Source organism: Euprymna scolopes, chromosome 15 (genome assembly GCF_053919585.1).
Source record: "Euprymna scolopes isolate OS-2025 chromosome 15, ASM5391958v1, whole genome shotgun sequence".
Classification (NCBI taxonomy): domain Eukaryota; kingdom Metazoa; phylum Mollusca; class Cephalopoda; order Sepiida; family Sepiolidae; genus Euprymna; species Euprymna scolopes.
Window position 1 is genome coordinate 29,081,126 of NC_136496.1, and position 16,931 is coordinate 29,098,056.

A 16,931-nucleotide genomic window follows, 5' to 3' on the forward strand; every position below is an offset into this window, starting at 1 on the left:
GAGGGAATTTTTAAAAACTCAATCAAAATAAAGATAGAGACGATGTCCGTTTGTAAATCAAACGCACGGGCCCATTTTGCGTTTTATATAATAGAGTAGTGGGGGGAGGGTATCCGGCGTTTCCCAGGTGTTTGGAGGTGTGTGTGTGGTTTTAGGTAAATCAAAACACTCGGGTGTTTATGTCGGAGGGGGGGGGTAAAATAAAAAAGTTTTCGTAGGTAAGTATGAAGGATCGAAGTCGAAGTATGAAATTAAAGTGTGAAAAAAAAACGTGCGACGTTAACCATTGGGCCATCATGAAATATTAACGGAAACATGTTTGAATTTATTTAAGTATTATGAATTGGCAGGTGCCCGTAATTAATGACTTAATGAGATCAACTCTGACTGCGGGGTAGTATTTACTGCGGGGCAGCATTCCCCCCCCCCCCAAGATGTTGTGGGAGAGACCAGCTCCCCATAAAAATGGGATTGTCCAAATTAAATAGCAATTGTCTGATATAAGGAGAAACTCCACATTGATCAAAGCTGATTGCTTTCGGACATTTGCAGCGATCATGATCGGAACAATTCCGCCAGAATTAGATTCGCTTTTATTGTACGAAAAGGCCTAATGCACATGCGGCGATCGAAAAATATTGAATATTTATCTTTTCACAGTCGAGCAAATTAAATAGACAGGCGACCCCCATTGTTAACTCTTAGATATTATCATTTAGACAGCATATAAAAAGTTTTGAGAAGGAATGAGCCGACAGAGAAGTCCAGCGAAAAAAGCCTTTTACAGACATACACAAAAAGCGAACATACATACATACACACATTTTCGCTTTTATATTTATGAACAAGAAAAAAACCCTTTGTATGCTGTCTACTACACTAATCCCACGCAAGGCCGAGAACGTATTGCTTTCTTTTAGTTTCGCTTTTTTTTATACTGAAAATCCAAAGAAACACACGGCAAGTGAAAACAATCTCGGAAATTGCGTGTAAAAGTCGCCGAAATTAAGGTCGTTTTCGTAAATCTTAGATATTATAATATACGGAACATATAAAACGTTTTAAGAATGAGTGATCCCACCGAGCACCCCCCCCCCTGAAAAAAGCCTTTGGCGGACATACACAAAAAATGCACACACACATTTTGGTTTTATATTAAAGACTAGCGAGGGGTACTCAGCGTTGCCCGGGTGTTTGTAGGTGTGTGTGAAAAAAACAGGTGCCCGTGAAAAAAAAAGCTTTGACAACGCGCAGTTGGAAAATAGTAAAGTCTGAAAAAAAACAGGTGCGCGTTTTTGATTGACGTGACGGCAATAGGTATTCAGCAGTTAGCATTTTGTGCGGGACAGTTTTTAATGAGGTCAATAAATCGGTTTGCTTGTTTTTAAAAACCCGCTCCCTCGTCTCGAAATGAAAGCTACCGTCTGATATGATGAAGTCGACATTGACCAAACGTTAGACCACTGGCCTGTGATTAGAGTCGAGTTTCGCTTTTTGTTTATACCGAAAACCGAATGTAACGCATGCCGATGCGGGAAATGTGGAATAATTAACGTTTGAAAGTCAATAAAATTAAATAGACAGGCGAGCTCCGTGGTTAACTACGAGATATTACAATTTATAGATGATATAAAAAGTTTTAAGAAGTTGTGAAGCGAGCGAGCGCTTCTCTGAAAGAAGCCTTTTGTGGACATCGAGGAAAAGCGTATATACATACATACATACATACATACATACATGATGATTGCAACGTCTTATCAGACGAGTGCCACTCCCTCAAACATTTAAAATCCATGAGCCCAAATGCCTGAGGGAGTATCTATACAAATATGATGTTACAGAGTCTTAGCTTTGTACGACAGCTAAGTCTCTCTCTCGGTTCAAAATGTTCAGATCCAGCAACAAGCAAGAGCAAGATAGCCAGCAACAAATTAAACTGCAGACCAGCTTAATGCGGGTAATGGTCTTCCGCTTTATGGTTTTTTAAATCAGAGATTTGCTTCTCCTAGAAAGGTTGCCTTCACCACGGCTTACGGGAGCCCTCTCCACCCCAATACACATACACACACACACACACACACAAACAAATATACACGGTGCTAGTTGGCCGTTGAACCAGAAAAAGAGTTCATTCGCCCTTTGGAAGGTCTTGTTTTTAATCCTTCAGGGAGACTAGCCGCCCTCCTCACCAAACAAGTCTGGTGGGGGAACCAGTTTAGTCGCCGGAGACCCGACCATGAGGCAGGTAGTACTGGGTTACATGGTACCAGTAGCATATGACATGACCTGACATACATACATACATACATACATACATACATGTTTGCTTTTATATTTATAGATATATGTATACTTTCCAACGCAGAAAAAGCTTACGAGTTATTGAGGCGTAGAAATATTTGGAGATTGTAAGAGATGGGAATCACCCTCTTTTATATTTTGCAGCATACAAAAAAGCATAACACTTCTATTTCTTAGAGATTTAGAAATTATGAGGAAACATATGGGGTTGGGAGCATTTCTCCTAACAACAGATGCCACACCCATCTAGCATATTTACGAACTGTTAGTTACACTTTTCTTTTTCTGTGACATTATATTTCACGGACATTATCAAGAAGAGACATCATCTTGATAAACCAGACAAGTTCAACATTTCTCTGAAAAGAAAAAAAGCATAAAGTCTGTTTCTTTACCCGCCATTGGAACGTGGTCAGAGAATAGTCGATGATAACAGACTGACCCAGTGAGGTGAGGGTGTGAGAGAAAGGTAGATAAATAGATAAGTAAAAAAAACAAAACAAAAAAGAAAACGATTTTATAAATGAATGATTTCAAAATCTTGCAGTAGTTAACTGCTGAGAAATGAAATACATATGACACTAGCAAGGAGACCCGACATTATCCTGGATCGAATAAGGCTCAACGAATGCTCCATACTTCCACTTAGTAAAAATGTAAGAACTGATTCTTCTTTAATTGGAATTTATCGATTATCGATACTTATTGGACGCATTCTGATACAAAACCATGCTAAGAATAAAGTATATTTGTGTGAAATTAAAAAAAAAAAAATGTTGTAAATTTGGAGAAATAAGCCTGTTTGTAAAGAACCGCGCGTTGTTTCTAACGGTTGTATTTTGAAATGTTTGAACGGTGCGTAGAATAACGTCAAGGATTTCAAACAAGTAAAATATTTGCTTATTTTCCTAATATTACGTTGTGATTTGGCTTTCAAGCGCACTTGACGCGTATTTTATTTTATTCAAATTAAAACAACGTTTTTATATGAACTCTTATCTCATCATTGACGTTATTCTCGTGTTGCCTATGCACAATTCGCACAGTTCAAAATATAACCGCTAGAAACAACGCGCGGTTCTTTACAAACAGACTTCTTCCTGCAACTTTACAACATGGCAAGGAAGACGAAAAGGAAAAAAAAAAAAGGAACAAAACAATACACTGAAGATGGAGTATACCTCTGAAATATATTTGTGATAAATTTCAAACAAGTAAAATATTTGTTTATTTTCCTAATATTACGTTGTGATTTGGCTTTCAAGCGCACTTGATGCATATTTTATTTTATTCAAATTAAAACAACGATTCTACATGAAATCTTATCTCATCCTAAACATTTATTTGTTTATAAATTGAACTTTTCGACGAAGCAAGGAGACCCGACGTTATCCTGGATAGAATAAGGCTCAACGAATGCTCCATACTTCCACTTAGTAAAAATGTAAGAACTGATTCTTCTTTAATTGGAATTTATCGATTATCGATACTTATTGGGCGCATTCTGATACAAAACCATGCTAAGAACATCCCAAGATACATAAAGTCACTTCTTTTTCGCTTTAATAATCTTTTATATAGTAAAAATAAGCTTTTAATCTCAGTGTCAGAGCGAGAAAAAAATTTGACTGTTTAGCCATATGTGTGTGTGTGTGTGTGTGTATGTGTGTGTGTGTGTGTGTGTGTGTGTGTGTGTGTGTGTGTGTGTGTGTGTGACCAGCAAATTATTTTCACCAAATGCAAAAAAAAAAAAAAAAATGAATTTCTACACACTTATAATTTCAAAATTTGTCTTTGATTTACTATAGCATAAAAAAAAAAAATGACTGGGCATGGGGAGGGGGGGGCAAGAGCTTCACTATACAGTAATTACTTTTGAAATAAGAAAAACTTTAAAACAGTTTCAGAAAGTTAAAACTATACAGGTCCGTAGAAGATAAAATTTAGATGCATTTGCTAAAAGTTATCGACTGTAATGCTGTTTTTTTTTTTTCTATTTCACAGCTTTTATTTTAGCGAGGTTGAATGCGAAATGTTGACATGTTGAAAAACAGGTATCGACAAAATCTTATTTTTAAATAAAAAAAAAACAACAAAAAACTTTAAAAAGTTTTAGAACTTGAAAAGTAAATAGATTGGTAGAAAATTAAATTTTATTACCTTTGATAAAAATTATTTGTTGCATATTTTGTTGCTTTTTGTTTTTATTTCTCGGTTGTTAGCCATACTGCAAGATTACTAACTAATTTCTATCTGTATTTTTCATGTCGAGCAACGACTAAAGGCATTGTTTAGCCGCCAATTCTAAGTGACAGTCTTCCGGAGGTTGATGGTTCAATTCTTATTAGAGGCGATAATAACAAAAAATAACATAATTAGCATTTCTATCCAGTCATGGCTGACGGAATAAGAACAATCTACTGACATCATTATACCGCTCCAGTCTCTTCTGATGCAATCCTCTACCTGTTGCCACGTTTGAGCAGGAGCTGCTTGGCGCACTTTATCCTGCTTTGACAAAGTTCAAAGTTGGCTTCGAAACCTGGTGGGTGATACTCTTCCTTCTTCCCGGCAACCTCTTCCCCACAAAAGAAACATGGCTAGCATGTCTCTGCTTTATCGTTATTTTCATGCCGACTGCTCGTCTGAGCCCCAATCTATGGTCCCCTTCTTGTCAAGCTTTTACAAAAACACTCGTCTAGCTTCCACCACAATCAACAATTTCTCCCATTCTCTATCCGTGCTTGAATCTAAATGTGGATTCCATGAACAAAGCTTCTTTCCTAGAACTGCCACGTATGGAATTTTGTTCTGCTGACCTGCTTTCCAGCTGATGACAATATGGTCGTCCTCAAGCCCAATATAAACAAGTTCTTGCTGAGTCGTTCTCTTAAATAATCAAATTATACCAAATTCCTACTCCTAATGATTACTATGCTGTTGTCCCAGTGACTACTGTACACTTATTAATCCTTATCCTTGAGTGGCCTTTGGGCCTTGATACGTGGTAAACCCCTTGCAAACGTTCACAAAAAACACTTGTGTAGCTATAACCACTATCAACAATTTCTCTCAATCTCTATCTGTGCCTAAATCTAAATGTGGATTCTATGAACAAAGCTTTTTTTCTAGAACTGCCCGCCTATGGAACTCTGTTCCGCTAACCTACTTTCCATCTAACTACAATATGGTCGGTTTAAAGTCCAATGTAAGCAATTTACTGCTGAGCCGTCCCCTTAAATAATCAAATTATGCCAAATTCCTACTCCTAACCATTACTATGCTGTTGTCTCAGTGACTACCGTACGCTCATTAACCCTTATCCTCGAGTGGCCTTCAGGCCTTCAAAAGTGGTAAACCACTTGGTAAAAAATGAATAAATAAATAAAGGATTCAGTTCAAAATTCCATATAGGTTCTTATCGATATTCTTGAACGTATCTCAAAGAAGAATTCGTTCAATCAGCAATGGAAATGATATTTCAAATGTAAGCATTTCTGATATACGGCATATTCATCTTGATGGATCGTTTCTCATTATATCACCAAAGTTGAACAACGTTCAACCTGCCCAGTACTAGATGGATTACCATTGGAGAATACTAGGCGCTGTATGTATTTAGGTAAGCAGATGTGTATGATAATACCTCAGGGAGATGAATGTCCCTGCTTTGCACAGTTCCTGGTTACCCGTGGCCAAAGTGAAGCACCTGGTAGTCTCCCTCCCTCTGACATTCTGGACTGCTACCATTACGTAGACAGATAGAGTTCCGCAGCCACGGTGACTCAAAATACATTCAGAGTTTAATTTGGAAATATCACACTTTTGTATATATGTTAATATCTTTCACACCTATTAAACAAAATGAACTCATCCAAAGATGAAACGTAATTCCAGCTTATCTGGTTTCACAGGTGCAAAAGAAAATTAAGATTGTACCTATTTTAAAAATGAACTATTCCCAAATTGAATATCTACTGTTATATCTTCTACTAGCCGGCCACCCGGCGTTGCCCGGTCGTAAAATATGAATAATATTATATTTTAATTCATACAGAAACTGAGACACGTGTATGCAAGTATTATGTTTTTTTTCTAAACAGTTAACTTCTTGTAAGTAAAAAAAAAAAAAAAATACTCAGGCTGAGATCGAAATCAAAGCCTAAAGAGAGTGAGTCAAATACGACAACCATTAGGCCAGCTTAACACGATCTTTAGAAAGTGTTTTCAAACCTACTTATTTTTAACATAATAAATCTGTCATGTGAACCATTCACACATTTATTAGCAAATAGATAAAAATCTGACAACCACCTTTTACCAATTTTTCAATTTTGACTCCCTAACAGCCTGTTTTTCTGGATAAAATCTGATCAAAAAGTTTCCACATGTCTGAATATCCTATATACCTAATTTTAAGTCTGTAGATAAAAAATCCGCTGATTATATAAGCTGAGAAGTGTCCTCATATACATTCTCACTTTTATAGATATATAGATTATATAAAAGGAACTTTGTGTGTGTATATGTTCGTTCCCTATGGACTTGAAAACGACTGGGCCGATTTTTATGAAATTTCACTCAAAGGTACTTCATGTGACTGGCAGTGTTCTTAGATATGTTTTGTATTGGCATATCTTCGCTAAGGATCGATAATTGAAAAAATCCGATGAAAGGAGGAACAGCTGATTTTGACCAAAGTTAACACCTTATACAACCTAACACCACAAGTGCATTTGAGAAGTTTTATTACCACACAAGTTGAAAGGCCTGACATAAAATCAATAGTGGATTCTTTGATATGATAGGGGCGCATTTGCAATAAATGTTTCTGTTTAAAACACAATTGCACCAGGATACTTGACTTTTTCATTTTAAACTTAAATTCAAACCATGATCACTACACAACCAATAAGACCAGACATAAAATCAACAGTAGGTTCTTTGTTATGACAGGGGCGCGATTGAAATGAAAGTTTCTTTTTAGAGAACAATTGAAGCATGATACTTGACTTTTGCATTTTGAACTTTAATTCAAGTCATCTATATATATAAAAGCGAAAATGTACGTATGTATGTATGTTTGTGTGTATGTTTGGATGTCTGCTAAAACCTTTCGACAGACGCAACGAAAATTCACAAGCTCGGTATCACATCGAAGCTCCATCCTTTGCTCGAAAAAAATATCGAAAAATTGGCCAAAAACGTTAACTTTTTCACCCTGAAATCGACAATTTTCGAAAGGGGGGGGCAACAAAAACGGTCCTCTCGTGACAATGACCGATTTCACGCATGCGTCAGATGACGTCGTGACCTGATTTACTTTAAATAGTTGAAAAACCGAACAAATTTCGTGAACGTAACCTTAGTCCTGTTGGTTAAGGCCTTGGTTCATTATCTAAACGTTTTGGGTTCGAATCGTGGTGTGAGATGTTTGTTTTATTTCGATTTTTTAAATTTTAATATCGAATCAGGCTTATTTAAGCCATTTTTCACGTGTTCGTTTTTCTGTTTTCATCGTTCGTTTGCCTTACGTTAGTTTTTTTTGTGTTTTCTTTCCCGCTTAAGTGTTAACGTTGTTTTCTTTTTTTACTTCGCTTATAACAAACAAACCTAAGTCGTCGTCGTAACACTCGACGACTTCCAGCCGCGCACCTGTCAATTTGGTTCTTAAATAAATTCAAACATCTTTCACTAACTCATTCTGGCTGGCCGATTTTATTTTCAAACTTCGCCTCAGGGCTTCGGATTCGAACCCCCCTCCCCCCCGGGTCCTTTCTTATTTAACACCACACACACCTCCAAACACCCGGGCATCGCCGGATACCCCCCCCCGCCAGTTATATATAAAAATAATTTTATAAAATCAACAGTAGGTTTTCTACAGTGCAATGTAGACTACAATGTATTGTAAACTAAGTCACTGCAGCATGATGGGTCACCAGCTACAGCAAGGAATTAATCAATTCGATTGAAAAACGGGTGATTTCAATGACAATAAAAATATGGGAGTGTGAAACATTCGTTAATCATTATCCAATACCGAGCAACGTCAAATCAACCTGATAGTAACCTTATAAAAGACTTTTTGGGATGATTTATGACATACGAAACATTTCTAACATTATGATAAAATAGAAATTATATCCCAATGTAATGGAAATAAAAAGGAAATAACTAAATTATTTGTAAGTTTATCAACGTTTGATATGTGTGGCATAATAACGTTAACACACCGGTTCTCATTAGATCACCGGTTAAGCAACGTTACACCTGGTCAGTACCAGATGGGTGACCAATTTGGGGATTTCAGATGCTGTATATAGGAGGAAGTCGACACCTCCTTGCAAGAGTTTCAAAATTTCAAAATCCTAACGGGGATATACATGCGACTGGGGACCACTTGTGTATTTCATACTTCCATGGAACTTGCTTTGGAGGAAATTCCGTGGAACCGCATAGGGTGAGTGCCGTTTCCATTCCAATGTTTGAAATAATTGGTCTATATGTGATGTGAACTGAATGTTTTTGTTCTCTCATTCAGACAGAATATGGCGTTTAGACTTCAAGTTAAGGCCATGTTCCATCTGAAAAAAGGAACAAAAGTACATAGCGCTAACGGTAATGTTGAGAGAGACTGATAGTCTATTCTAATCAGTTACAATGATGTCTCCATCTGAAAAGTAGATAAATAAAACAAATTCCATATCTTTTTTTTTACTTACACGGTGTCAAGAGACTGACGTCTGCTCTCCATTCCAACAGTGGCCGGATTTTGGATGTATGCTGGATTCTTTGCCGTTTGGTCAACAATCGGTGAAATAGCAGCAGCAGCAGCAGCAGGAGCAGCAGCAGCAGGAGAAGCAACAGCAGCATCACAGTTTTGGGCAAGAGAGGGCTTTGTATCACAGCCACTTTGCTTGGGAATTTCTTCCTTGGCAATGTGAAATTGCCGCCGTTTTTCCTTGTCGAGCACTTGCTGAAGGCCTCCTCTTTGAAAGAAGTCAAGTGCCACTTCCTGGCACCAGGTGATCCGGTGTTGCGGTAGCTGGGCCCAGTGGTCTGTGGCAAGGTGATGCATCGCATCGGCATATTTGGTCAAGAGTCTGCCATTCTGGCAATGCTCTTTCCAGATTTTGTTCAAGTCACCCTCATCTGAAAATGCAAAAAAAAAATAAATAAATAAATAAATAAATAAATAAATAGTAATTAAATTAAAGTGTGTAAAAACTTCTGTAGTGTCATGGTTACATATTAAGAACCCTAAATCAATAGCGGTTAATTTAACTAGTATGAATTTTGACAAGGGTCACTCTTGTCAAAATTCACAGTAACTAAATTAACCGCTACTAATCGCTGTACACAAAACAAAGTCAAACGACTACGAATGACGTCATCACTTTAATTGCGAGAAACAAAGATTTTCAAGTCAATCTCTCCATTGGAAACCATGCGAATGGGACACGCCAATTATGTATAAATTTGAAAATCTCAGTAAAAGTTATCGATGTCTCTGTCCGGCTGCATTTCTTAAGTAAGAAAGAATAAGTTAAAGAAATAATTATTTAGTTATTTAGTCTCTCTCTCTCTCTCTCTCTCTCTCTCTCTCTCTCTCTCTCTCTCTCTCTCTCCTTAATTTTATTGTCTCCAATAAAATATTGAACAAACACAGTGAACGTCTTGTTATGTCTTTCCTGCATTCTCAGTTTTGTTTGTCTTAATTGAACCGATGCTCGCCAACCACAAGTCGACACGGCTATTCATGAAACGATGACAACGAAAAAAAGCGACAACGAAAAGAATAAAAAGACCAACATGTAGAAGCACTTCGCACAAAGAACCGTTTATTGCTCATTAATGACAACATCACAGTCAGATTTGAGACAGAAATGATGGTAGATATGTCTTTGTAGGTAAAAGATTAAATAACAACGCTACAATTGCTATAGATTAGTTTCTTACCATCAATGTTGCCTCAGTCTTTTCCATAAATCATATAATGGCAGGTGTTCTTCAGAATTGCATGATCTATTCTCTGCTTCTTTTGTTCGAGCTCGTTTGACTTGTTAGCCTAGTGGTCTCCATCAATTCGTTGTTTTGATAACTCATTGTAATACAGTTTTCTATTCTCGTAACTTCTTTCCAAGAACTGCAGGTTTGTGGTACTCTTTGCCTGCTGACTTTTTCTTCCTGCCTATAGCCTTGGTCTTTCAAGACTAAGGTTAGTAGGCATCTCCTGCTATATTCATCTTTCACACTTACATCAAGTGGCTTCACATCTTGTTTGGGGGCGATTTCCGTTAAAAAATACTAATCTAATAATATAATACTGATTGTGTGTCTGTTCACTAACATTATTACTGATCTACTAATATTGATTGACTCTCATTTCCAAGGTCCTGGATATGACCGTAAACTATATCCAATGGTGAGGCCCCAGCTTGCGGGCTTTGAGGAGTGTGACACCATCCTTTAATTGTCATTGCTCCCAGGTCCACTCTGACCCGGAGTGGCAGTACCTGTTAGAGTCCCAACTATGGGTTAAATAGAAAGCGACTTGAAAAAACCCCAAATACATTCTATTAAAAAATTGTTCTTCAAAATCACTGAATTTGGCATTAAGTAACCCAAAAAGGGTTGATATGCCGTAAAACAAAAACAACCAAACCCATTTCCAAACGTCATCCATGCAATCATTAGCTAAATTCGCAATCCTTTCTCCAACCCAACCATATTTGGTTTGGTTCTCTTGTCTTACGGCACATCAATCCTATTCAGCTCATTTTTATAAAAGATTTTATGCTTCAAATTTTTTATACCTTTAAATAAACACTTGATTCTCAACCACCGTTTCCGCCATATTTGAGGTGATACTTATTGGTAGTTATTAGTGTTGGGACAATTATTCTTAATCAGAATTGAGAATAATAAAAACTGGAATGTCTGAAATTTTGGAAGAATTGGAATCAGAATCGGAAAAATTTGTGCCTATTTTTCAATGCCAAAAACGATTCTTTTAATTGTCTTATATATATATAGTGCAAAATTTTGTTGAAAACTCAAAGACTCACGTTTTCTTCTTTATAACCTTCGTTTATTTCCTGGATTTTTCCATTACAGCTGTTTCATTAATGAGTTGGCAATTTTACGATTTATGTTTCCGTAAAAATATCCTGTCCCCACCAACTTCTTCAGATGTTTATCCATTAGATTTTTACAACAAATGGTATATTTTTAACTTGCTGGACATCGTATTCGGGTAAAAAGATTTCCACAGCCATGCTTCCTCACTTCCTCCATCTTTTGGTGTTATGTAAAGATAGTTTTCCGTTTTAACCCATACTTTCATATTTTCATTTTTTATTTATTAATTATTTATTTTTGTTTTAATTTTCCCTGTTTTTCCTATTTGTTTTTTTTTTTTCAATTATCATATAATTTTATTCCTATATTTATGCGTGTTTATTTTAATATTGTTTTTGTGCTTAGTGTATATATATATTTGCTTAGTGTGTGTGTATATATATATATATATATATACATATATATATATATATATATATATATATATATATATATATATATATTGTTTAAAACAAAATCTTCCACTGTTGGTAGTAACGATAAAATAACGATAAAAAAAATAAATATTTATTAATTTTAAACTACCAATAAAACTAAAAATTTACAGATCATCCTTCACAAGTATATTTTTTACGTTTAAGAAAATATCTGCACATTTAACAAGATGGTAATCGGGGAAAAAATAGCAACTCTCTAGTTAAATACTCTTTTTTATTTTTTATTTTTTTATTACATTTTCACCTCAAACAAGGCATAGTGCCACTTTGATGTAGGGAGCTACTATCTGAAACATAAATTGCAAGGATACTATGTAGGGAGTTGAGCAGCAAGATGTCTGTTCACATAACACTTGAACTTCTGCATGTCAGTACATGTTTATTTGTGAAGCTAACTTGCACTTCTCCATCCCCTCTAACATCTTTAAGCATTTAGAGATTTATAAAGAATCAGAATCAGTAATTGTATCGGAATCGGGGAAAATATTGGAATCGTCTTACCACTAAAAGTTATTAATGAATGTTGGAATAGAAATATTGATAGTTATAAGTGGGTTGCTAGGGGTTTTATATGGTGAAGTGCGACATGCCCATCCGATTGATTGGATCAGGCTTCTCCAACTAACAGTCTTGCCTCGGTAAGGGCCAATGTGGAGCGTTGCAGTACACAGATCCATTTTCTCAGGTTATAAAGCGTTCAGCTGCCAGGATCCCATTAAGTAACACAGGTTGCCAATCACGATAATCCGTTCATCCCATTGGAGGAGACAAAAAAAAGGGGGGGAGGAAGATACAGAAAGAGAGGAAGATTGTTTTTATTTTTAGCTTTGTAGAATATGATTAAGTTTTGCAAAGTGAAAGGAAAAAACACTAACAACAATATTTGCAGCATTTTAGGTTAGGAAACCATTATCTTCAGACAACCTGATCTGGTAGCATCAGAACCATATTCGGGACAATAAACTTTTATCTATGTCTAACTAGTCCACAAATGTTTAGTCCTGAATGTCTAACAGCTAATGATATCTAGGGACACTTTGGTGATTGTCTCATCAGTAGCAAGTGTGATCCTGAATAGGATTCATACTTACTGAACCTTAGCCCCCCTCCTTATTTTTATCTTTTATGTTATCTCAAATATAATATCTATCAAAACAATCCCCAGAACAGAAGCGTCATAACAAAAAATCAGGATAGTACAAAAAAAGGAGTGCCTTGGAGTTAATCACAACTTTGCTTCAATCGTTGAAAATACGGTATAATCACGTTTATACGATATAATCACGTTTAATATACGATATAATCAAGTTGAATATATGATATAATCATGTTGAATATCCGGTATAATCATGTTTAATATACGATATAATAATGTTGAATATAGGATATAATCACGTTGAATATACGGTATAATAATGTTGAATATACGATACAATCACGTTGAATATACGGTATAATCACGTTTATACGATATAATCACGTTTAATATACGATATAATCAAGTTGAATATATGATATAATCATGTTGAATATCCGGTATAATCATGTTTAATATACAGCATAACCATGTTGAATATACGATATAATAATGTTGAATATAGGATATAATCACGTTGAATATACGGTATAATCACGTTGAATATACGGTATAATAACGTTTAATATACGATATAATCATAATGAATATATGATATAACCATGTTGAATATATGATATAATCACGTTGAATATACGGTATAATCACGTTGAATATACGGTATAATCACGTTGAATATACGATATAATCATGTTGAATATACAATATAATCATGTTGAATATACGATATAATCACGTTGAATATACAATATAATCATGTTGAATATACGGTATAATCATTTTGAATACACGATATAACCATCTTGAATATACGATATAATAATGGTGAATATAGGATATAATCATGTTGCATATACGATATAATCACGTTGAATATACGGTATAATAACGCTGAATATACGATATAATCATGTTGAATATACGATATAATCATATTTAATATACGATATAACCATGTGGAATATATGATATAATCACGTTGAATATACGATATAATCATGTTGAATATACGGTATAATCACGTTGAATATACGCTATAATCATGTTGAATATACGGTATAATCATGTTGAATATACGATACAATCACGTTGAATATACGATATATACGGTATAATCATGTTGAATATACAATATCATCATGTTGAATATACGGTATAATCACGTTGAATATGCGGTATAATCACGTTGAATACACAATATAATCATGTTGAATATACTGTATATTCACGGTGAATATACGGTATAATCACGTTGAATATACGGCATAATCACGTTGAATATACGATATAATTACGTTGAATATACGGTATAATAATGTTGAATATACGGTATAATCATGTTGAATATACGATATAATCACGTTGAATATACGATATAATCACGTTGAATATACGGTATAATAATGTCGAATATACGGTATAATCATGTGGAATATACGGTATAATCATGTTGAATATACGGCACAATCATGTTGGCACATATGCATAACAAACTATATATTCGGATATCAGAAATGCATGATGTGTAAAAACAAAACCAAAGAAATTAAAGAAAGCGACAGAAATAAGGTTTCAAATGTCATGAAAGGTTAGCATGAAAAACAAACTCGTAAATATCTCTGAAAACAAGACAAAAAATATCAATAAAAATATTCATTAACCTGTCAAGTGGTCCCTGGCTTTGGTAGGGGCCATTTTCGACACTGATAGAGTTCTTTGCTTATGGCCAAGAACCACACCGATATTTAATATACAAAGAACGCCTTCTATTTTTCATTCTGCCCAAATCAATCAGAAGGAATTGCAAATTGTATTTTTACGATAACTGAACTTATGCATTCATGACCTGAAAGTTTGATTTTTCTGTTGCAGATATTGACGGTGTGAGCCTCTAAGAAAGTAACTCCTGTCGAAGGCGTTCATCAGAAGTATAGATGCGTCATTGTATTCCTTATGCAGAAATAATTGAACTCATCAACATTCATTGGCGCCTGTTGAAGATTTACGAAACAGATGCAGTTGATGTCAACACAGGAGATGGGTTCATCGATTTCAGAGTGGCGACAGAGATAGGAGTGACAAAATGCGCTTTGAACTTTAACGACGGAGACATCAAAAATGGCTGGCATGGTTATGGCTAAGCAGAAAAATATAACACTCAAGCACAGTAGCCCAAAATAATCCAAAATAATCCAAATAATCAATTCTGATCTTAAAAATTATATATATATATATATATATATATATATATTCTCTATTTTACTAAAAAACGTTTATAATCAAGTTATTTTTATTTATTTTTTTGATCCTATCAACAAGGTTTAGTTTCATTGAACGAAGAAATATAAATATATTCTTGTTTTAAGAAATAAGCCATTAAAATGATAAGGTTGAAGAAAAAGAAAAATAATACTGTGTAAAAAGAAACAAATAAATGTTTTTAAGAACAAACACAGACAAAGCTGGAAAGAAAACAACAATGAACCAATAGAGAAAGTGTTCATCTATAATATAAACCTCACCTGTATGTTTAAATGTGTGTATGTATGTATGTATGTATGTATGCATGTATGTATGTCTGCCTAAAACTTTCGACAGAGGCGACGGATTTTCACAAAATCGGGATCGTTTTGAAGCTCGACCATTCGGACGACAAATATCGAAAAAATTGACTAATAACATTAATTCCTTCACCTTCGACTGGGCCCTTTTCAACAGGGAGGGGGTCGTTTTTTTTCACTGATAGTTTCGAAAGTCATCTCCTCTTTTCGATTGACCAACCTTAATCGCCACTTCCGGTTTGGCGATGGGCGCAACAGGAAAGACGTCACATTTTTATTCTATTTTTTTTTTTCACGTTCTTTTCCTCCTTGTGGTACGGGTTCGAGCCTGCCTGCCTACTTTTTTTTTTTTTTTTTTTTTTTTTTTTTTTTTTGCTCAACACACACCTCCAAACACCCGGGCACCCAGGCCACTAAATGAGTGAAAAATAATTGTCTTTTTTTTTTTTTTATTAAATCTTATTCATCCCTAACAAGGCATAATTAATACTTGGATGTAAGAGCTACTATTTAGAACCACGTTTACAGGTGACTAAGTAAAGAGATGAGTGAGATGTCGGTTCACATGACATTTAAAATTTAAAATTCTGCATGTCAGTACAGTCTGGGGAAACAGGCAGCAGGGAGGGAATTCTAAAGTTATCAGTTCGCGGAAAGAAACTATCAGAGTAGAAGACTTTCCGGCATCTAGGAACCTCTATATTGAAGGAGTGGGATTTTGTTGCTAAACGGTTTTGTCGGTGGGGAGGGGGGTATGTACGCGATTGAAAATACTTTGAGTTTACACGTATTTGTGAAAATTTGTTTTTGGAAGCGAGGATAGAAGCGAAACCAAACAAAGTGGGGAAGCAATTGGAGCTATTTGCTCTTCAGCATTCGTTTGAATCGCGTCTCATTTTTTCTACAAAACTTTTATAATCAAGTTATTTTTTTGGATCCTATCAACAAGTTTTGGGGTCATTGAACGAGTCAGAAGAAATGTGAATATATTCTTGTTTTAAGAAGTAAGCCATTAAGACGATAAGGTTGAAGAAAAGAAAAAAATATATAGTGTACAAAGAAATAAACTTTTTTAAGAACAAACACAGACAAAGCTGGAAAGAAAACAACAAACAATCAATAGAGAAATTGTCCATAAATCTCCAACAAGAAAAATGCTAACGAAGCTCTGTCATATTTGTAAACAATGATTAATCTTTAAAGATATAATAAAACATAAGTAAAAAAATAAAAAATAAAATAAATAAATATAATAAAACGAAACCAAAAAAAAAAAATCCGTGTCAGAAAAACAAAATGGCGGCAAGCAGACAACAATTTTCAAAGAAGGGAAACAAAAAATAAGAAGAGAACAATATTACTCATTTGAAGAGAATGTGATTTTGGAGTAGG

At 35.1% G+C, this 16,931-nt stretch overlaps 1 protein-coding gene across 1 annotated transcript in view; it reads right to left on the reverse strand.

The window, feature by feature from the left end:
- The window catches only part of LOC145293759 (S-adenosylmethionine sensor upstream of mTORC1-like), an 852,347-nt gene that overhangs the window by 392,663 nt on the left and 442,753 nt on the right, over positions 1-16,931 (reverse strand). The window contains exon 2 of the mRNA XM_080140267.1: positions 9,027-9,456. Within this exon, the coding sequence (XP_079996393.1) occupies positions 9,027-9,456 (430 nt within the window). The remainder of the gene's footprint in view (positions 1-9,026; positions 9,457-16,931) is intronic.